We start from the raw sequence: 24,077 nt of genomic DNA on the forward strand, positions 1-24,077 counted from the left end.
TAAAATTTGGTATTAAAAGAGCTATTAAAAAGTCCTTAAATTGTCACTTTAGAAATGTGCATATACCCTCGATAGTCTATACACTTTCACTTTATGTTGGTTTGTTTACTGTTGAGTTAGAAAACAATGTTGCACATTAAGCAAATCATCTGGGGACCCCCCAAAATAATTTGGTGACCCCCCCTGGGGGTCCCGACCCACAGGTTGAGAACCACTGATGTACATGACCTTAATTACTGTTGACGCTATACGACATGCAGAGACAGCATAAATCAATCTGATTTGGGTAAAAAGGCGAGTCTTATTTTCTCTGGGTAAAATTGAAGGAGTGTGGGGGTGGAGGTATTTTTTTTCTTCCAAGGGAAAGATAAAACAATGCAAGTGACATTGGCTTCGCAGACTGAGATAATGACTGCGTCTGGAGTGCTGGAGGCTTGGTGCCATTTGAAAGCATGGGATGAGTGTTTGAGAACTCAATCCGTTGGCTCTGGGCTTTGTAGTATACGCGTTTCATCTCCTGCTCATTAAAATGGCCAAGCACGATGAGCTGAAGTGAGGCCAAATGATGCTCACTCAGGGACCAAGATGTCGTTTGGAGTCCCAACCTCAAATATCAAAGCACAATCAAGATAATGCATCACAGGATGAGACAGCGCAGAGAGGTTTAAGCATAAACAACTTGTTCAGCATGTTTTCACGTCATGGAGAGTCTCGCAGACAATGTATACCTTTGTGGTCGAGCTCAAGAAATCTCATCTCTATAATTTCATCACAATGTATGCATTCTCCTGCTGAGACACACAGACACACATACACGCACAAATTAGATTTTCTGCCGTGTAATTTAGTTTTTCTGGATCAGCCGTTTTCAGAATGTGCTTATTTATCTTGACATGTATACATTCTGTAGTTCCATAATTTTTGTCACAGATATCTGCCTGCTTTTTTTAATCGTTTTTTATAGGCTTTACTTTTTCTTACATTTAATCTGGACAAATGAGGTATACTGGACGTAAAATATTTACAGTATTTAGCGCTTAATGTATAATAACACATTTTAGAGGCCATGGATAGCTTTCAAACTCCTTTAATGATAATTTTCACAGCATTTCCTTCTAGACATCATCATCCTCTTTCCTCAGCCAACAAAATTAAGGAAGATTGTAACACGATGGCTCTCAAGCAGCTCCGTCTTGTTTCATTTGATTCCACTATTGCTCATGGTTTGTGCTTTGCACACTCCTTTGCCGGCGACCTCAAAGGCAGCACCTTTGTAGGTGGCAACACACTGTGCATCTGTAAGCAGGTCTGGCTGCACCTGCTCCCAAACCTTCTTCTTGGGGTTCAACTCTTTGTCTGGTTCACCTGAAGAGGACAAAAGGACATAAATTTGGTCAATTAGTATCTGCTCTGCTCTCAATTGAGGGCTGTTGCAGTGGGGGACATGCCACCATACTGGGGGAGTCGAAACAGAACCTAGCATTATAGCGGTGGTACATCTCTTTGCCAAGTACCATGAGACTTGTTTTTAAACTGCAGTGGGAATTTTAAATGAAGTGTAATCCAAAATTGCACATGCTCAGGTTGTGTCTAATCTATTATAAGTCATTTTTTATGAAAGAACCATTTCTAAACACAACTTAAGCTTTTCTGTGAAAGGTTAAGGCTTTTGTTTAGCTCTTCGCAGCCTTAATTTGAAACACAAACAAAACATTTCTAATTCAAAACATGCCGTCCACCAAATATGGTAAAAAGGAGGTCCTCATAATTTCATGATGGCTTTGTTTTGAGGTCATTTGGCATTTGGGCAAAATTCATAAGTGGAGTTGGCTGGCTTCTGTTGCGTGTTCTATTTTTCCTTCTGTCCGAAAGCAATTTTGGGAAACAGTGTGAAAGAATACAAATGTGTTTCATTTACCACTGCTTCCTCCCAAGTTACGAGTGCAGGGTGGCATCAATTACTTTTGATCAGAAGCATGCAGAAGGTTTTGACGGGAGACTTGGTCACGCTGTCAGTTTAAGAGGCCATACTGGGGCTAGTCAGCTGGCAGTGTGTGAGTAAATAAAAAATAATGGTAAATTGTGCATTTACAGTGTATAGCGCCTCTCTCCAAAGCACTTTACTATGTGCATTACATTCACCAATTTAACACACTGACAGCAGAGTAAACCATGCAAGGCACCAACCTACTTATTGGGAGCAGTTAGGGGTCAAGTGTATTGCTTAGGGACACTTTGACATGCAACCAGGAGGATCTGGGGATCAAACGGGGAACCTTCGTTTCCCAGACAGCCACGCTACCGGAGAGTACTGCAAGGCTGAACGATTGGGGAGAAATATCTATTTGTCATTATTCAGACATCAACATAGACAAAACAAAATTGATGAAGTTAAACCCTAAATCTGCCCAACACCAATCATTAATAACAACTCTGTGGAGGTCGTCCAGGAATTCACCTATCTGGGTAGTAAATTAACAACAGACAGAGATTCAGGGGCAAATGTTCTGAGTAGGATCTCCAAGTCAAGAGGAGTTTTTGCCATGTTGAAAACCATATAGAGATCAGCAAAGATCAGTATAAAAACTAAGTTGAAGATTTTTAAGAGCAACGTCCTTGTGGTTCTCCTGTACGGGGAGTCATGGAAAGTGACACAGGCCATCTGGCACAAGCTGGATGTGTTTCAGACAAGATGTCTTAGGAGAATACATTTGGAGAATACATTGGAGACTGTCATTGGCCAATGACAGTCTCCAATGAAGATCTTTACAGGAGAACAGGCCTGACCCCACTGTCAAAAGTCATAAAGAACAGAAGATGGATCTTGTGCCATCCCAAGGGTAGCAATGAGATGGACAGCACCAGGGAAGAGAAAAAGAGGCAGACCCAAAGAGACCTGGAGAAGATCTGTTGAGAAGGAAATGAAAGAAGTTGGATGGACTAGTTGGGGCCAGGTGCAGCATCGGACAGCAGACAGACAGCATTGGCGTTCATTGGTGAAGACCTTATGTGCTACCCAGCACGAAGAGGATTAAGTAAGTAAGTAATTATTCAGACTAAAATTGCGATTGCATAGTCATGGGGGGAATGTTGTGTTTGTGTTTCAAATTAAAGCTGAGAAGAGCTAAAGAAAAGCCTAACCTTTCAGAGAAAAGATTCATTTTAGTTGTGCTTAGAAATGGTGCTTTCATAAAAAAGGACTCATTGTGTTTTCCCAATGGTGGTCCACAGGGCCACACAGACTATACGACACCTGTCAATCTCAAAGGTTTGAGAAGGAGTTCTACTTCTTATTTTAGTTTTCCAATATCATTTTGCCACTGCTGCTACAACTTCATCCTAGGGGAAACACGGACACAGTATAAATGTGAGCTAGATCTGAAAAAATAACACATGGTCCTTTTGGAATTCATTTAAGCGTGAAATTGACAAAATATGACCTAAAACACTTTGCCTCTCATTTACAGTATATCATGAACTGCTTCATCTGCGATTTGGAAATTGTAGTAGTCATCATGCGATTTCGATTTTTGTGATTAAGCATTACCACAGAGTAGTCCTTTTTTAATGCATCTACACACCAGCAGGGCACAGGTTTTAGCTGAATTGATACAATGGCAATGCTACACTATGGGAGGCCCAGAATCTAAAAAGAAAAAGGGGGGGGGGGGGGGGGAATTCTTATGAGAGAAAGAGAGACGTGAAGAGGAAGAGAGGCAGATACAGTAGTGCCTCTATCATGTTCTCTCTCTATCTGTGAGGCAGGTAGAGAGAGATAATGAAATAAGTAGAGAAACGGTGAAAAAGAAACAGAAATTGGAGCGAGACAGGAGAGAGAGAGAGAGAGAGAGAGAGAGAGAGAGAGAGAGAGAGAGAGAGAGAGAGAGAGAGAGAAAAATCCGTTTCATCCCTCGCTGTAAACATCTTTTCTGGGGGAAGCACTCGCCATCACCACCAGCCTTTTGAATGACCACAGTTTGTACCGACTAGAACCTCTGCAGCTCGGCAGCCTGCCACCTATCCATTAAGTCCCGTTAGACTTCCAGACCTCTGCTCTCCGTCCTCGTGTTTTCCAGAAAGTCTCACTCGAGTGTGGCTCTCAGTTGAGGCAACAGTTGTAAAACAATGGTTTTGGCCATGGGGATCCCTCATAAAGCAAACAGCTTTCGTATGGGGATGAGACAGGGAGTACGGCGTAGATGAAAGCCTAGGCTGACGCAGCGGAGCCCTGGGTGCTCGCACCACAGACCCTCCCTCATCATATGATTCCTCTCTTCTTCTTTTTTAAGGGGAACTCCCTGTTCAAGTTATTGCTCTCTTTAAATGAATACATGACTCTCATATTTATGTCCACTTCTCTTCTCTCTGTGCAGCCACTTCCATCAAAACGCATTGGGCTTTTCCAAACCCGAACATGTTTTTTATCGGTTTTGGGATGAGCAAATCAATGGCATTGACAACGGGTTTCCCCCTGTACAAATTAGTGATGGTTTTTCTTTTAACAGTTTTCAGGCTACGCATTCATTAGATTAAATGGCGCGAAGATATTTTAGAGAATGGCGTCTGCTAGCTGGAAGTTCCTGCCCACCAACGTGGAGGCTGGGGTTTGACTACTCTGCGGGGCCTCCGGCTTGGCCGGGCGCTCCAATGAACACAATTAGCCATAATCGTGGGTGGGAGGCCGGTAGGGGGCGGGGGGGGGGCTTGTTCAGCAGGCAGCAGAATTGGGAAGTTTAGGGTTAGGGTTACACCCTCCCAGTGAAAGTCCTAGCTGTCAGGTGAAAAGAAGCAGCTGTCAACGCCACGCGTATGGGTGGAGACGGGGTCCTCCTCACCGTCCCCGTAGGGGTTGGCAGTGACAAGGACTATAAAACACGCAGGGAATTGGCATTATGATCAAAGTGGGAGGCACAAAAGATTTAAAAGCTATTATTAAAAAAATAATAATGATGATGATTCTCATTGATTCATCATGGGTGATCTTGTTGTGACTTTACTGTGGCTGTGGTGGTGATGATATGATATACTGTACGTGCACATAAGGTACAGTATTCAATGCATGTCCCAGAGGCAAATATATCTCTTCTGCTTAGCAAGTTGATTCTTAATTCTTGATTTACAATGACCAGTGTGCATCTGGTTTCTCTCAAATTTGCACAGAATGAGACAATTAGAGGCACTGTTTACCCCAACTCTCTCATCTATACAGTGAAACAGGAGAGACGGCGTCAATTTTAACTCTGAAAGTGTAAAATTTGACTTTTCTTCTTTTTTACACTTTCAGGATTATATTAACACTGGATTTCCCAGTGTAGACCGTGAGAAAAGAGCAGGTTGCATTCCCTGCAAGTGAGGTGGTGATTAGGTTGTCAATTAACAGTCACAGACCATTTAGCTGTTCACTAAATAGAGTCAGGGAGGTCTCTAATAGGAGCACTGAGTGGGGTCCTGGGAAAGCTTTGGGACTGGTGATTTCAAAGGGATGAAAGCAGACTTCTAATGTGTTTTTTGGCAAGAAGACACCACCGGTACCCTTTAATTTCCCTCACCATAGAGGCACATGTTTTGTTCTCTTTGTTTTTTTTATTGATTCAATACTTTATTTATAGCTTGATAGAAGTACACGTAGTACAGTCAAAGGTTATGCTAAAAGGATTACGCAAAACTGTAGTATGGATACGAGGTTAATGGGATGACTAGCTGGCTTTCACAAAAATACAAGTGGTTAAATATCTGAAAACACAAATTGACATTTTGTGTTGTGACTGATGTTAGTGCTGTCTAACAATGAAAAATATGGAATGTGACCCCCCACATTCCATATTCCTGCTTCATCTCTCTCTCAACCAAGGGGTCCTTGGCCTGAAAACGTTGAAGACCCCTGCGTTAGGAGAATAAGTGCTTCTATTAAGAGAAAGATGTGAGTACCTGGGAAGCCCTGGAAGGTGACTCTATCCCCAGGCACCGCTCCACTAGGGGGGTCCAGGATCTCCACTTTGTCCGGGGAGCTGGCACACATGACCATGGCCTGAGACATTATGCCTCTCATCTTAGCCGGCTTCAAGTTACACATCAACACGGCCATACGGTTCTGCATCTGAAGGGGCAAGGAGAAAAAGACACTAATGAAATGGCATACCAAAGTGTTTACATATGACAAGCAGCAAATCTTCATCAGTCAGTTGTCTTATACAGAAAGCAAGGACATCTACCTTGGCACAACTTGGTCACCGCATTTAGCAGACTGTGGGGATGGTATGGAGTTGACGTTACTTTAGAATAGTCTCAACATGAATAGTGTTATATACAGTATTATAATTGCAATAAAAATATATTTAATTTATGCTATAAATTACATTTTGTGATTACATTGTACCAATACATTATACCAATTTAGGGAGGTTCACCTCAAATAGTTAATCAGTATTATAAACACACTGGAATAAGGGCCATTATAAAGTGTTAACCTTCTAACAAAACATTATATGTGGTGTGACCTGGACTACTGTACTTACATTCTCCTAATCCCATTTACACAACTGGTAACATGTCAGTCTTGTTATTTGAAATGACTGGCTCTGGTTACGACACATGGTTTTGTGTGCCTCGTTTCATAAACTAAATGGGGAGTAAACAGGAAAACACTGGCTTGCTATAGCCTATGGACCTCTGTGGTTTACATGAACAAAGCCAAGTCTAGAGGCCTTTTCCATCAAACAGGAACCCAAAATGTAAAGCGATCGTACAATACATGGCATATGCTCTGAAAATCTAATCATACCTTTCTTTGAGAAGCATCCATTTTTTGGAAAATCTTTTGGGGATTTTACATGAATCTGCATAGATTTATGCTGCTGAGACGAGCTGCTTTGACGGGGTTTTGGTGGTAGTTTTCATGGCAGTTTCGGCTAGCCAGTGGATGGTTTGAATGTCTTGTCATCGATTTACAGGTCATATGTTCCCATTGAAACACAAGCTTTTATCTTAGTGGTAGGGCTGTAGATGTTGTATAAAAGATTACAATAGGCAATAAATTGCAGCACATGTGCTCAGAGCTTTTTTTGTATCAACTGTGCAGCCCTGTTAGGTACTTACAGACAGTATTTCTGAAACGTATCAAGAAATAGCATTTGGAAACTACAGTTTACATTTAAAGCATGTGTCTTATTCAGGGACAGTGTAACAAGACCCAGGGCTTTTTAATGGAAGGGTTAGCACTGAACCTGAGGCATATTGAACAGGACAATCTATCAAACCACTACAACCTCAACCTCAAAACATTTTAAACAAGAAAGATTAATTGTTTGTTTTTATTGGCTCTATTGAGTGGCCCGGCAGAGCCAAATAAAAGCAAACAGAAGCTTCATGAAGAGCATGTTAATGAGAATACTTGGCCTTGCAAACTGCAGTAGGAGACAAATGAATTATACTCAAATCAAATCCAAACAATCAACCTATTTAATAGCATAATGTTCGATATCTGTCTTTGTAAAAAATAAAAAATAAATAAAAAGGAAAGAAAGGAAAGGAAAGGAGAAGAAGCCTGTCACTTCCAATTAATTTGTCTTTGATATTCTAGTTTCTTTTGGCAGAGTTAGACAGTGTTTGGGTATACATGACTCCAGCAACCATATGCTTTCATTTACAGCATACTGTATATATTCGTCTACATAAAGTTATAATGAATAAAGGTTCCCAGGAATGTTAATGTAAACTCAGAGAGTCAAATCCAGGATTTCTTCTGACCATGAAAGGAACTGATGCCGTTTCTAGAGGTGAAGAATTCTACGTAAAAATTGGTTTGCATGGTGGTGGTGTTGGTGGTGGTGAGGGGGGGACGGACGGGACGGTGCAAATCTGAAAACGTATTTATTATGTTCAGGAATAAATCACCTCGAAACAGCCAGAATAAAGTATGTTGTTAACACAAACAAAACTAATCAGCAGTCTCTTTAAACACCAAGTGATTTCACACTTATAAATCCCGTGAGTACAAAGGTACAGCAGTTAACAGCACACATCGATGCTTACGAAAACAGCTCTGAAACGTAGTCTGTGGTGGAACAAGCTGAGGGCAGCAGGTTGATTACAGTCTACAGTCAGCATTTGACCCGCTGCGCTCCTCTGTTCCCCTGGTGACTGGCTGTTCCAGAAGTCTACCAGTAGGTGAACCCATAATTGCATCCATATCGACTAGCACTACTTCGGGTACAACCAAAAGAAACAAACTCTCAAACCTCAGCAGTAATGCTACTCCAGCATTCCAAAACCACTGATCAACCCTGACGATTATAACAAGTTGTGTTTGTACCTGGTCCAGAGGTATGTGTTTCACCAGCCCACTGACAACCGTTCTGGGGGCAGCCTCTCCCACGTCCACTTGCTCCACGTAGAGCGAGTCGGCGTCTGGGTGCTTCTGGGCCTCGATGATGCGTCCAATGCGCAGGTCTAGACGCGACACATCCACCTTGGCATCCTCTTGAGGAGCTGCCTGTTTCTTCTCCTGTTTTTCTGTAAAAAAAGGTCATTTCAGATTCACGTTAACTGATATTTATCTTAGGTAAGTTGAGTCAATCTTCTATCTTCTAGAATGGGGCTGTATGACGCGTTAATGTGGCTGCTACACACATGGGAAATGCCCAGAAGATAAGCCAAGATTATGACATGTTGATCCCCATTGGGGATATTCAGGGAAATTGTGAGGGATCAGTGCCTTACGCACAGTGACTTTGATGGTAGTCGTTTTCACTGTCAGCTTTATATTAAATACATTTAATATACTAGACGGGTGCCCAGTCTACTCTGGGCAAAAAAGGCAAAGTCGGGAAAGCATTGCTCATCACCTTCCATTTAAAATGGTAAATGGTGCATTTATATAGCGCTTTTATCCAAGGCGCTTTACATAGATTGTGCATTACATTCACCCATTCACACACACATTCATACACCGGTGGCGGAGGAAACCATGCAAGGCACCAACCTGATCACCGGGAGAAATTAGGGGTTCAGAGTCTTGCTCAAGGACTCTTCGACATTAACTCAGGGGGAGCCCGGATTCGAACTGGGAACCCTTCGTGCTCTAATAACGGTTTCTCTACCCCTGAGCTATGCCGCCCCACATTTAGGGTGTGTAGTAATGTACTTCGGTCCAGGTTTGTTTTGGTGTTTTCAGCACCCTCTGGTGGACAGGTTTATGCACAGAGTAGCATTATTCATGACCATGATTACTAAGGTAATAAAATCAAGTGTTAAGCCCGGTCAAATCCCCCTATGGCATGGTAATTCTTCTACAGCCAACATGGGGGAAATAACGATAGTGACACCTTCTAGGCAATTAATTGCCTAGAAGGAATTATTGGCTTCATATCCAGTACTGAGTGTGAATAGTAAGATCTGGCATTCCTGATGAAGGTCCGAGTGACCGAAACATATCAATAAAAGTTTAGTAAGTGAAGACAGTGTGTAGGACTCCAACTTTCTTCTACTATTCAAGTTCATTAGTCCGACGCCCCTGTCCCTCTCGTAGATGTGCAAAAGGACTTTTTTCTTCAAAGTACTGAGTGTGGAATCTCTGCTGGACAGATGTGTGTCATCTAATTACATTTCCTCATAGAAGATTTAAACAAAGCCCACCTGTGGCAGACCCTGCAGTGGTATGTCTTATACCGCGATCACAGGTATTAAAACAAAAATAATAATATTATGTTTGTTTTTTCCCACAACTCCTTAGAGATCAAAGGGACCTTGATTAAACACTAATACTCAATTGTTTTTTGGCTTGGAGGCGAGTGCTTACAGTAAGCAATCCAAAGACATGGCAGATGCATAAGGGGCAGCAGTGGCTCAGGGGTAAAGTGGCAGGTAGAGCGGCCGGATGGGAACCGCGAGGTTCCCAGTTCGATCCCAGGCTCTCAGTGTCGATGTGTCCATAAGCAAGACTCTGTGAACCCTTAATTGCTCATGATGTGCAGGTTGGTGCCTTGCATGGCTTCCTCTGCCATCGGTGTATGAATGTAATGCACAATCTATTAAAGCGATTTGGCTAAAAAGCACTACCAAAGTACCTTTCTCACAATGCGTTTTGCATCTTGTTGTGAGCTTTCACATAATGTTAACCACAGAATGGGTACTCTAGAGTTCATGTGGTTAATCTTTCCTGTCCAAAGAAAAAGTAACGCACATCGTCCGTTGTTTGATGCTGAGCCAAAACTGCCAAGATAGTAATACTAGGAACAGAACAGGGCGGTCTATACCTGTGCTGTTTTGTCGTCATAAATAAACTTGTAGCTATCAAAAGTTGGGAGCCCCCCTGTTAATCTTTCCTGTCCCACAGAGAATTCCAGTCCTTTGCCGTTGTTCAACATTTCTTCCACTGTAAGATCTCGCTACCCTACACACCATCTCAACTTTGCACATGAGGTCTGCAAACTGACAGGTGATGAGTATTTGGACGAGGTGAAAACACAGCAACATTAGTGTTAATTCTGACATTAGCACACAGTAAAACAACTCACCAGCAACTTGTTTGGGAAATGTACAGCTTTTTGACAACTGCATTGTCAATGCACAATACTGGCAATCTCTATTGCCAGTAGAGATGTGATGGGGTTGTCCATGTCATAAACCTGTTCCATTTTAGACAGCTCAATTTATACCCATAAAAACACCAAGCAATATTATTCCCAATAGCTGTGTTCTGACAGCTAATTAGTCGACACTGATTCATATTTAAAACAAAGGCGTTTGGCTATGTTGCTTTTCATAATGAAAATTTTAATGGCAATCCCTAGCTTTTAAGCCAGTTTAATAAAAACAAGTTTAATCAGCAAATAAATCAACACAATAGAAACATAGAAAATCTATAAAGAATCCTAAAATCATTACGAGTCCACAATCTTAAAAAGCAAATCAAAATTTCCATTAACATATCATAACAAATTAAGTGCTTAGAAAAAGCTGTTTCATGCTTCCACCAAGAGCCTAAGTGTAAACTTGGAACTGCTACAGTGCAGAGCTGTCCTGTGCTTCATCCATTATCGGCAGGTATTAGGAGACTCAGCTGGAGGGACCTGTTAGATGAATCTCAGCTGGCTTTTAAAGCACAGGGAACTGCATCCAGGCCAAACACTGATGGAAAATCTGGACCTTTAACTAAATCTCAGGTTCCAAAGGGAAAGACCAAATATTTGGTCACCTAACTCATTCTACAGTGAGACGTGAGTGGCTCTTTTACTGGATCTGTTGTCTCTCTATTTTGCCTCTGTTGACACATACAACATGAAGTAGAGATGCTCGGATTGCGATTTTTGGGGCCGATACCGATCACTGATCAACAGGAATCAGTATCTGCCGATACCGATATTCCCGATCACAGCGTCAAATCCATAAATTATTTTATTTATTGTGTTACTGAAGCAGCATTTATATATTCAATGATGAAGCTGATAGAGGCATTAACGGCCAATTGCGATCACTCACCGATCAATCGGCACATCTCTAACATGAAGGATACATGTATGGCTGTGTGGTTACGGTTAAAATAATCATCTCCAAGTCTTTATAGATCTTATAATTGATCAAGACTGTCCAGATTATTTTTGTGGAAAATAATCTTGGTATTGAGTTTCAGATCCCATGTTAACTCATCTAGTGCCATTTGCGTGATGTCACGCAATAAGTACTAGAGTACGTATAGTGCCAAATGCGCGATGTCGCGCGAAAAGTAATATATTACTGTAACGAGTAAAAATACCTAGTACAATGGCCGACGCTCCGGAGACGAAATCCGCGCTGATTTGTCATCATCACGGCTCCACGAGCACACAATAGTCATCCCATAACATTGAGGTGGACGGGCCGCCTCATCTTTAATGTCCATTATCTCAAAACTACACTTTAGAAGCGAAGATGGAGGCAGATGCTCGCTTATAAAACACATGTATAAACGCTACGAGCCGATCCAGCATGGCTCCACATAAACAATGATCGGTTCAGTCGAAGGATCCGATGACGTCAGACCGGAAGTACTTCCGGTGGCCTTCAAAATAAGACAAAATAAGAGAACGGCCGTGAATGGGGGGGGGGGGTGGGAGGCACTCTGGATATTATAATCCGTTAATGTCTGAGGCTTTTAATGAGTTAACACGTTGCAGTCCGAAATAGAATGGTGGTTGGTAGATTAGCCGTGAAATTTCTATTATTGTATTGTGATCTGAGACATAATATTATGTTTATAAACATGACCCCGCAGCCCCTCCATCTTGAACAGCGCCGCTGTTTTTTCTTTTTTTTCCCCCCCCAGGCCAGTAACTCACCATGATTTTCTCGATCTCCGTTGGGATAGAATGGGGGTTTTGGCCGATCGTCGATGTCCCCGTGCGTTTCGCGTGCGCGATCCTTTCACGTAAATGTCCCCGCAAATAGTCCATGTGTGACTGAAGAACAGAACTGAAAAGTTTCGCTAGCATAGCCCCAAGCATGGCTGCAGGAGGAGCTCGAGTGTGTAGACAGTAAACGGATGGGTGGAAGGTGCCTTGGAGAAGGAGAGGCGCTGACGTCACCTCTGCTTCATGCACGGTCTGCATGAGCTATCAGTGCACGAGTGGTGACTAGGGAAGGTTAGACGATCGCCGATTTTCGGATCAAAAGCTTTTATTCCGGTTTTAAAGACAAAGTCCGGGAATGTACGACGTGGCTGAGAGTCCCTGGGGGGATGTGCGATATAGTACGGTTTTAACATTAAGGGGCCCCCCTTGGCTTAGAAGGTGTTAAGATCTCAACCAAACCTTTTTTAATATTACTTATATTTTGTAATTGAATAGCTAGCACGATTCAAATTCATCACATTTCAAAAAGGTCTTAACCAATGTGAAAGTTAAAGGCTCACATACTGTATACTGTTGCAATAATGAATCCCTCAAGTTTTGCCATTACCTTTTTTCTCTGCTGGCTTCTTCTTCTTGCCCTCGTCTTTAGGCTGCGGGTCTGTTGGTGCAGCAGCCAAGGGGGCAGAGGGAGCCAAGGGTTCAGGAGGACTGGTGGTCTTAGATACACACTCAACACTGGCCTCTGCTGAGGGCATAGCCACGTCTTTCACTGCAGAAAGGACAAAAGGGAGTTACAACCGGACTGGTCAAAGACACATTCCAACTACACCGATAATTCTAAGCAATTCGAGTGCTTTATTCATTGCCATGTCAGCTCTTGTTGTAACCTTGTTGCTTTCTCCTATTCGTTTCTTTTTATTTTCATTTGTAAGTAAGTATACTACTTTGAGGAAAACATTTCAGTGAGAGCACATGCATTTGTAACCATTGTTTAAAAACCACAAGGATGATCCTCACTGCAATTATGTGTACTTCTGCTGTCGCGGGTAATCGGGTGTGTGCCTCCCAGCTATTGCATCATTGTTGTTCCAACAATACCAGGAAAGAAGAATGCCCTCTCAGGATATTATTATTATTATATCTTCTTGTCCCCATTATCTCTGCTGACCGACTGATATTTTGTGTTGCAGCTTGGCAACTCAGTGGAAACCTGGTGGTTTCTATGCACCATGTGTGAAACTAAAGGAGAGAAAGTTTGCCCAGCAATGCCGCACTAGAAGAGATATTTTACATGGTAACAAAAGACATAATGCTACTTCATAATTCTCTCATTGCCTCCTTCAGTGTTGGTTTCGGCTGCATAATTCAGTGAAATGATACAGAGGAAGCTTTATTTATACACCCAATGGGAGGACCGGTCTCCTGCTGCAAACAGTTTTGATGGGAAAATGACACAGTGTCCAAACTGAGATGGAAACAAGGAAATGGAGCCATAAAGTGGGGAACAATGTTCTCAATCAATTTTGAAAAGAGGGGGAAAATAAATCCAAAAAACCCATCATTTCAGGCGCCTGATGTTTGTATTTCTACAAAATCTAGCGGCTGTGTCTGACAAACATCGGTTTGCAGGCGTACCACTGCCAGCCATAATGCTCTTGATTACCTTAATTCTATGGTAGGGCCTGAGGTTATGGACTTTTAAGGTTTACCTTTAAAACACAGTGCAATGAGGGAACTGACCTTTAAAACGATGTTGGTATGAGACGACGTGTGTGTGTGTGTGTGTGTGTGTGTGTGTGTGTGTGTGTGTGTGTGTGTGTGTGTGTGTGTGTGTGTGTGTGTGTGTGTGTGTGAAGTCTGAAAGTCTCCTCCATGCAATGTTTTCCATGCCATCGTTACACAAGGCCCTGATGATCTTGTATTCATTAGTTTGCCGTTTTCATCTCAATTACAAATCGGTTAAAGTCACTGAAATATCCTTCAAATAGCCCCACACTTATCTGTGCTTTTGATTAAGCTTTTTATGGCACCTTAAAGGCATTGAAGTGAAAGGCAAAAATAAACATTACAATTGGATACGTGGAAACATAAGCCCAGCTGTATTTGAGCACATTCCTGGAGCCCTCCAAAACTAACATATTGAGAGGAGCGCTTTGGGAAAGGCCTAAATTGCTTATTTCTTTTAATCTCTTGATTTTTTTTTTCTCTTTACAACTCCTGCCTGGAAAGCATTACATGCGTGTTAATGATCAGAGCAGTGTTGCCCTTGTATGTTAATGCATGGCAAACGCACACAATACCAACAGTCGAGTAGGAAGATATGCTGTCCTTCATCACTTTAATGGGCATTGTTGGAGCTTTATGTTTGCTTATATGATAGATGTCTGGTTGCAATAGGCTGAGGCGAGAACGCATAAGATATTATCCTAGATTTCGCAAAGCAAACAATATAATAACGAGCTGTGACTGACATCAAAATGTAATCTCCGTACAAAGTTTGAATGCAGTCACACATCTGCGTCAGAAGCAGTGTAGCCAATGCATGCAGAGAACGTGTCAATTTTCCATGTCGTCTTGCAGTCTTGCAGGTTGTGGGCAATGCCGGTTTTCTGTAATTACTGTAGCTTGACTTACATTGGAGTGATTGTTTCACTGAAAGAAAACTACAAGCAAAATGCCTCCCATGTGGGGTCATTTTTATTGGTTGACACCCAGTGAAAGTTCACCAACTCCAAACTTCAGATGTCTTGAAAGCCACATGCATCAACCCTGTCAATGTGCCACAACGGGACACTCCCATAGAATGGAAGAGAAGGGAAGCTGGTGCTTCTGACACGTACATGTGCGTGCGTGTGTGCGTGTAAGACCGTGCCCTTAGTGGAAAACCATGCAAAATATACTATACCTCCCCTGCTCTTCTCTTTCTGAAGCAGCTGGTTTTTCAGTTCTTCAATATCTTTCTTCAGTTTGACATTTTCCACCATCAGCTTCTTCTCTTCTCTGACAGTGGCCTGGACAACTAGAGGCAAAAACAATCCTGTCAGGGTCATTCCACACAGTACCAGCACATAGGGAGGAGAATGTGCATATACTGCATAATCTTTGTTCTGATCTTTTAAGGATATCACAGATAATGTACCTATAAAGATCTGATATATATTGTATACAGCTCTGTCTCAATTTTCTTTTATATTGTGTAAAAAATAATAATAAAACATTGGAAGCAGCAGATGCCATAGCATCCCAAATCATCACCGACTGTGGACATTTCACACTGGACTTCAAGCAACTTTGATTTACACGGTTGACATTACTCTAATTGTTTTAAGTGTTCTCGTGTAATATTTTGAGATATGAATTTCACAAGCTATATGCCATAAAAATCCAAATGAAAACAAAAAAAGGTTTTGAATATATCACAGAATATATGATTGTTTTCCACAATATTCTAATTTTTTGAGACAGAGCTGTAATTTATACAGTATACACAAAACATCTATGTGTGTAATTGTGCGCCACATCACAATAGGCTCTGGCATGGTTAGAAGGCAAGAAATTCTGGGCAACGATTTGATAAGCATGAAATAAGGTTGTACAGGAACAACTTGCTTATTGACTTATTTTGGCACTTTCATCCTTATGATAATGTCTCCTATCAAGTGAGTCATTCAGTCCCAAAATTATTAATCTAATTCTCATGTAGCCAATTCTTTAACACGTTGCAGTCCGAAATAGAATGGTGGTTGGTAGATTAGCCGTGAAATTTCTATTATTGTATTGTGATCTGAGACATAATATTATGTTTATAAACATGACCCCGCAGCCCCTCCATCTTGAACAGCGCCGCTGTTTTTTCTTTTTTTTTTCCCCCCAGGCCAGTAACTCACCATGATTTTCTCGATCTCCGTTGGGATAGAATGGGGGTTTTGGCCGATCGTCGATGTCCCCGTGCGTTTCGCGTGCGCGATCCTTTCACGTAAATGTCCCCGCAAATAGTCCATGTGTGACTGAAGAACAGAACTGAAAAGTTTCGCTAGCATAGCCCCAAGCATGGCTGCTGTAGGAGCTCGAGTGTGTAGACAGTAAACGGATGGGTGGAAGGTGCCTTGGAGAAGGAGAGGCGCTGACGTCACCTCTGCTTCATGCACGGTCTGCATGAGCTATCAGTGCACGAGTGGTGACTAGGGAAGGTTAGACGATCGCCGATTTTCGGATCAAAAGCTTTTATTCCGGTTTTAAAGACAAAGTCCGGGAATGTACGACGTGGCTGAGAGTCCCTGGGGGGATGTGCGATATAGTACGGTTTTAACATTAAGGGGCTCCCCTTGGCTTAGAAGGTGTTAAGCAGAAAACCATATCCATAGCCATTTGTGGCATTTGACGCTCACTCCACCGCAACACATTTGTTCTTTTTGCCAGATGACACAGTATAACAAACCAAATTTGACCTACAGCTTAATTGATACCATGACCTAAACGCTGCTTAAGACTCCCTCTCAGTGTGCAGTGACAAGCTGACTGAGCATTTGTACGTGTACAAAATGTATTTGAGCATGTTCAGTGATTTGATGCAATATCTTACTGGCTTTCTCCTTGAGCAGCTGGACCTGTTGTTTGAGGTACTCAATGATCTGGTCCGCCTCGGCTGCCCTCTGCTCCAATCTCATCAGGGGATTGTGGCCTGACATCTTGACCAAGGAGCGAGCCAGAAACCTAGAGGACAGGAAGATCATATAGACAGACATCAACATTCTGTATCTGTAGTTCTGCACTGTACTTACTAACACAAGTAAATACAGGATGTTCACATTGAACTGCTTGAGAAGGTGGAGTTAGGCTATGAACTCACATCTGTCTCATGTAAAGCGATCATTGCTTAAAATGTTCCTTGACACTAGGTTTGCATGACTGTGCCTAAAATGATAATCCTGATAATTTTTGCTAGATCATCCTGTACTATAATGAAGAAAACGCTGTTAGTTCTCAAGTCCATTCTTTCTCATGCATTTTTCTCCTCAGTGGGTTGACCAATCGATCTGACATACACGAGCACTGAGCACTGCCATATGCAGGGACGGATGAAGCAGATGTTTCACTTTCCCAAAATGTAAGCTGTTTATTCGCTTTTTTGCGAACTCTGTCATTCAATTCTGCCATCCATTCACAAGCAATATTCTGACCAATATTGACCAATCTATCTGAAATCGCACAATTTGGCAAGGAACGACAAAGCCAAGGACTGATGAAGATGACTTTCACTTTTTGTCCCACATTTTTGAAGTCCATTCCCAAGCATTTTCTCTGTAAAATTACACAGATGCATTGACCATTGGCATATGCAGGGACTGTCAAAGCAGATTTCCAGTACATTCAAATTTAAACTGTTTATTATTAGCATTGTTTTCCCATGGGATCCAAAGTACCCGGGTATGAAGGAGTTCATTATGAAATCTACAAATTGTGATATATTGTAATACAAAATTAACTGTGTTCAAAATATAAGATGCTATTTCAATTCAAGCATACAGTGCATATGAAGTGCATGCTGCAGCAATCTTCATGGCACTGGCTGTCACACTTGGAGTGGCTGGTTGCCTAAAAGTGTCTAAGTAGGACACCCGTTCTCAAGACATGCTGAGATTGAATCATAGGATACATTCATTGCTGTATAAAAATAGTCTAAATCCGGACCCCAGATTCCTTTATCCCACACACACTCTTCCCATTTTGGGAATTTCAAAAGGTTGATGCTGTTCCTTCTCAAGGCAGAGAATCATTAAACCGCAAAATTGTCTTGACAAGTTCCAGGTCAGGTTGATCGTACCAAATTCTCTAGTGATGCAGCGAAAGGAAGCAGACCAGATGACAGTCAATGAAATATGTTGTCTATCTATCAGTCTTTTATAGGCACAAGAGGTGAAACCACATTCAAGTAGTCTAGCCTGTAAACCTTACTTGGCATCAGCCTTGTGTGCATTTCGAGTTTTAGAGCTTTAAGTTCAAAGGGGATCAAACAGTCTCGTGCCACTCAACTGAAATGCAGCTGGACACCAGTTTGGGTTTGGTTGTAATGTGCCTCGGACATGTTGAGCTTGGCAAATTACTTCTTCTGACAAAGAGGAAGAGAGGGATTTTTACAAGGCTGAAGCACGGAGAGGAAAACTTCTGACACATAGTACAGGGAGGCGCTGGAAAACAACAGCTGGACCAGGATGAAAACAAAATGTTGGGGAACGAGGAAATTAGAAACACAATAAGAGCTGGAGTTGATAATATCGAGGATCAAAGCATTGTTTTTTCTCTTTTTTCTTTTCGAAGATCTGAATTGATTTAAACGGGACCAGTGGTGGAGCAATAACAAGAGCCACAAAAAGGCCTCTCTCATTTGGATAACCTCTCTAAGAATGAGTGCAGCAACTGGGTAGGACCCACAGCAAAGAGGCTCGAGGAGGTCATTTCTGCTTTCTATTACGCTCAGACAAGCTGGATGTGTTAACATTGTTAAAGCATCAGTCAATATATGACCTGGAAGTGGATCAAATGAGATCAAGACCTGCTCAATGGAAAAAGATTTGTGGCAGCCAATCTTTAATCATGCAGCTACTACTCTTCATTAAGATTTCAATGTATACAGGGAACATGATTATTATATGATTATGATTATATTCTTCCTTCCTGCATCTGCTGTATCGGTAAAACATACATGCAACTAGAAGCAGTGCTCTTCCGAGCACAGGTCTCCACCAGGCCAGGCGTCCTGGTGGTGTTATAAGAGGCCAATGTAAAAAGGGTGGCACGTGTTCTTCGCCAATCTTTGATCTTTCATGACAGTCGGACGCTGCATGCATGATTTGAGACATTGTGTTCCAAAAATGTCTTTTGCTAAAGTCTACCTGCTGGTGGCGCTATAACAGGCCAATGCGAAAAGGGTAGCATTTGTTCCTTGACCTAGTGGGAATATGTGTGGCAAATACCACGGTAATCGCAAGCTTTGATGATTTGAGGCATTTTGTTCAAAAACTGAGCAATCCTGGAAACTTTGGAAGCCAATATTAGCCAATTAGGATGGAATATGAAATATCAGACGGATCGGACTTGATCACATGACTATAGAGATACTGTGTACTGATTTGCATGATTATTGGAGAAAATCTGATGGAGTAATAGCAAAGAATGTGTTTTACATAAGTTATCCTCCTGGTGGCGCTATAAAAGGCAAATGTGAAAAATGCAAGGCAAAGGTTTATCCTTAGCCTCTAGGGAGTGCGCATAGGAAGAGGGTGATTTGAGAAATTTGAAGTGGCATTTCTTCCTCGGCCTAGTGGGAACGTGCACGGCCAATTTCACCAAGATTGCACGCTGTGTTCATGATTTGAGGCATTTTGTTCAAAACGGAGCAATCCTGCAAACTTTGGAAGCCAATTGTAGCCAATCAGAATGGAATAATATGGAAAATCAGACAGATCCATGTCGATCACGACTGTAGAGATACTACGGTCTACCGATTTGTAGGATTTGTGGACAAAATCTCTAAGAGTAGTGTACAGAAATGTGTTTTGCAAACATCGGCCTCATGGTGGCGCTAGAACAGGGCCATTTGAAGAATGTGGGACAGAGGTTCTGAAATGGCATCCAGGGAGTGTGTGTGCTCATTTTGGCAGCGACCAGGCCAATGACGCCGGGGATTAGCTGGTAACAAACTGGAAGGACGCACGGACGGACAGGGGCGAAAACATACTCTCCCCCATGCCTTCGGATGGTGGAGACAATAAATAGCAAGACCTCAACTTCATGTGCACTTCAGAACACAGGGCTTTGTGTCTCTCCATATGTCTGTATGAACTTTGAAGTCCTGATTCACTTCAATTGTCTGATAGCATTGACTGACTGCTAACATATGGGGAGACTTGGTACTCAACTTAAGTGACAACAGTCAGCTGGCTAAACCCATATAGCTCAGTCCCCTAAAAATAGCAATGACTGCTTAGACGCATCATCATCATTTACAATAGTACAGACAAATGTCTCATGACTAAGAGACAATTGTAATATCAATTGAATTTATATTTACTATTACTACCAACTGAAAATAATTATTATATTTTTGATTTGGCCATAACATTACAAATTCAAAAGAATTTGCTGTCTCATTCTATGAGTATGCTTTCCTTCTCCTGTCTCTCAGTTTAGGGATTTAGTCATGACAGAATAACAGAAGCATGATTGCCTTTGAAGACTGCAGCATTCTGTGGTACGACTAAATCTGTTTCTTTTCAATTTTATCGCAAGCTTTCTCCAAATGCGGTGGCAGTGGTGTGTGAACAAAACCTAACAGGGTAAAAAAATGCTTCCCTTTCAGCCTGCTGTGACTGGTTAAGTCCCCATAGTAGAAGAGGAAGAATTGGAAACTTCTTCGAAGTTCTTCCACTACAGTACCTGCCAACCAGCCAAAGCAATGATGGTGGTCTTAGGACCTGCGCCGTGTGACAGGTTTAAGCCAGGCAGTGTTTCTCAGCCAGTATACAAATACGTTGCTGTTGCTCGGACAGGATCACAGATAAACAAACTAAAAAGTAATGTTTTGTTTAGGTTTAATCTTTTAGGTCTCAGACAGTGCATAAGCAGCTGAGCAATGGTACAGTGTTCAGGCTTTTCCAATGACATCATCTTTAATTAGATGATGAAGTGGGAGGGGCTTGGTTGTATGACATTACATATGATTTGAATTATTATATTAGGTCCTTCCTTACCCGCTCCTTACCCGTTACTCAGACAGACAGATGGAGGTTTGCGCCCACTTCTCTCCCGTTTTATAGTACTATATTATAGTGTCACGTAAAACATGACCAATAATGGAAATTGGCCCATTTATGGTCTGGTTGGCTGTGTGAGGCTCACCAATCCACCAATCCCCAAGATTTTCAGACACACGCCCACCTATGACCGACTGTTCTGATTTGCTACGGGCATAGACGGCTCCTCTCGTGGCCCTTATATATAGCACGATATTATGACGTCAGTACGTCACCCTTTGCCCTTCTCTGATTGGCTATGGGCATAGAAAGCCCCTTGTGGCCATTATATGCCTTCATGTTACAGGGGTTGACACTAAGGTCTCAGAGGCACTTGCCCATCGGGCAAGTACAGGTCATGTTCTACTTGCCCGAAGGACATGCCCACTTGCCCGAAAAGTAAATCGTCCATTATAAAATGATAGGTACGATTTTAATTACCGCTCAATTCAACACTTATTTCTTTACTTTCTGGGGCTGTGCGATAAAATGTCATACCTCAATACATCCAAATACCAAATACTTTAGCTATTATTGAATATGTCTATGGTTTCAAACTTGTTATTTTATATTTTTAAAAGTAGCAACAGTAAAAACAGCACATTATAGGTAGTGCTCTTATTTTACATTCCACAGACCAGAAGACACAGCGCACTGGCCACGTTCAGGTGTTTAGACAGATATCTCGTGTTGTGTTTATAGACATTTGTGTCCCCTCTCAAATGAGCACTTGCCCTGTCGGGCAACCTGAAAGCCAACTTCACCTGCCCTGACGTTTTATTTACCTGCCGAGGGCAGGTGGGCAAGCCTTAGTGTCAATGCCTGTGTTATGATGTCACCCTTTGCCCGTCTTTTCCCCCTAATTTATATCAGGGCGCCGGCGCACTTATTGATAGTGACGTCATCAAGAATGCTGGTCCCTGATTGGCTGAGGGTGACGGACAGACAGACGTTTCGTCGTGTAATAGTTAGAAATACAATATTTCTCAGTTTTGTGATTATGCAGGCCAATGGCACGGAAGGATTTATTAAATAGTATATTTTGCTGTGAAAAGCAACACCTCATCATTTGCTCTGACCATTTGCAAGTTGCGAACGTATGCCAAACTCGGTTATGTGATACCCGTCCCATTGTACCTGTTGTCAGAGTACTCGCTGTACCCGTTGTTAGAGTACCCAGTTCAGTACCCACGGGCACTGGGCTACTCAGGAATTATGCAGGTAGGGAAGGATGCAAGTTAGGAATGTATGCCCCTGATTTCCCCACCCACTTTGCAATACCTAGTATTGACCTTGTTGTTATGGTACCCGTCCTCAGAGTACCCAGTGCTGCACTGCCATATTCCATCAACTATGGAGTTACGGGGATCCCTGATGTCATCATGTTGATGATGGACATAATACAAAACATAGTGGTTCAAACCCCGTCTAGGCCGACGTCAGCAAGGGGGAGAAGATGACAGCCAGCCCCATGGCCTCCCCTAAGTAACAAGAAATCTTCTGAAATAAAATGTCGTCAGCCAATCATCAAGGACGATGATACACGAAAGAAGAAGAAGAAGCACAAAGCTATGCTAATTTGTGCAGGCGATACATCGGCCTGGCCAATCAGGGAAGCCAATGCCTTCCCTATATGCCTACTATATGCCTACAACACAGATTCTGTATGCCCCCCAAAGACCCACAGACAGACAAATACATTATTTTTTGGTTCTCGGAAACCGTTGGTCTCATCGAATTCTCATTCAGCACTGCACACCCCTGGGTCATCTAGGTCAGGACATACACTCCACTTTTGAAAGCATTCGGTCGGACGGTGCCCAAGTTATGCCCAGAACAGGAACACTGACGTACATACTGCATATAAACACATAGGTTTCTACAATTTATATTTAGATACATAGATTAGGATGGCTATGTGGCTGAACATTAATAAATGGTAAATGGTGCTGTTATCCAAGGTGCTTTACAGAATGACAACCTGTAACACCAACAGATTACACTTTTCTTAAAACCAAAATGTATCTGCATATTTACTATATAGAATTATTACAATTATCATAATAATATTGATTTCAGATTGTTTAAATCCTCATGATCCTGAAACAGGCTGAGACCCACTGATGCAAAGAAATCAAATGATACAAGATGATGGTGTAGCCTTGGATCAATATATGACAATATTGATCCAAGGCTACACCAATATGGACACACCTGTTGCCTGAGCACCATTTATTTCAGACAGTGAGCGTGAGACCATGGTCATGTTTACATATATTGGAAAGTAGCAAGTTTAGTAATTATGTTGCCATATGCCAAAATATAATATAATATAATATAATATAATATAATATAATATAATATAATATAATATAATAGCATATGGAATATTCACATATGCAAAAGATGCAAAAAAGCTTGACTATATTGACATGTTTGTTCACTGTTAATGATCTAATTGCTCAACCAGAGAACAGAATGTATAAACTGTTAATCACACTTACATTTCAGAAACATACATGAATCACAGATTCTAACTTTACCATGTTGATTACAGGGACTATAACCAGTTTATAACCAGTTGAAGATCCATTTTTGTAGTAAGTGCGTCTCTGCATGTGTATGGTATGTTATGTATGTATAATGGTGGTATGGATGTGGTATTGAATTCGCTATAGCCTTGCAGAAATTATGACAGATAGTCAAATCACTTAGAAATGCTAGTTAGCTTATTACTAAGGTACAGCTAAAGCGGTTCTAGCTGGCAGCTCATTATTCTAATGTAGATGAACTAGGTGTCTAAGACAGTATATATACATAAGCTACGGCTATATAAGTATACGTTATAATATAAGACGATGTTTTTTTTTAAACTTACATGAACTCAGCTCCAGCCTGGCCCTTACACACACACACGTAGAGGGAGAGCAAAGAACATGAAACGACGTAGCCGTGATAG

At 41.8% G+C, this 24,077-nt stretch overlaps 1 protein-coding gene across 1 annotated transcript; it reads right to left on the reverse strand.

Moving 5' to 3' along the window:
* Positions 1-1,071: 1,071 nt before the first annotated feature.
* On the reverse strand, positions 1,072-24,069 carry aimp1a (aminoacyl tRNA synthetase complex interacting multifunctional protein 1a). Its single transcript, XM_080721013.1, has 7 exons — positions 23,997-24,069; positions 16,909-17,039; positions 15,232-15,345; positions 12,934-13,095; positions 8,312-8,511; positions 5,929-6,097; positions 1,072-1,365 (listed from the first exon to the last, which is right to left on the reverse strand). Coding segments are annotated over exons 1-7 (945 nt in total). The 5' UTR covers positions 23,999-24,069; the 3' UTR covers positions 1,072-1,198.
* Positions 24,070-24,077: the final 8 nt, after the last annotated feature.

This window comes from Nannobrachium achirus (genome assembly GCF_963921795.1).
Source record: "Nannobrachium achirus genome assembly, chromosome: 3".
Classification (NCBI taxonomy): domain Eukaryota; kingdom Metazoa; phylum Chordata; class Actinopteri; order Myctophiformes; family Myctophidae; genus Nannobrachium; species Nannobrachium achirus.

Bases quoted from the DNA above. Each gene is read 5' to 3' on its own strand.
- aimp1a (XM_080721013.1), bottom strand. The intron at 8,512-12,933 runs GTAATGGCAAAA...CTTTTTTTACAG, and splicing joins GAAGCCAGCAGAGAAAAAAG to AAAAACAGGAGAAGAAACAG. The intron at 6,098-8,311 runs GTACAAACACAA...TTGCCCCTTCAG, and splicing joins AACACATACCTCTGGACCAG to ATGCAGAACCGTATGGCCGT.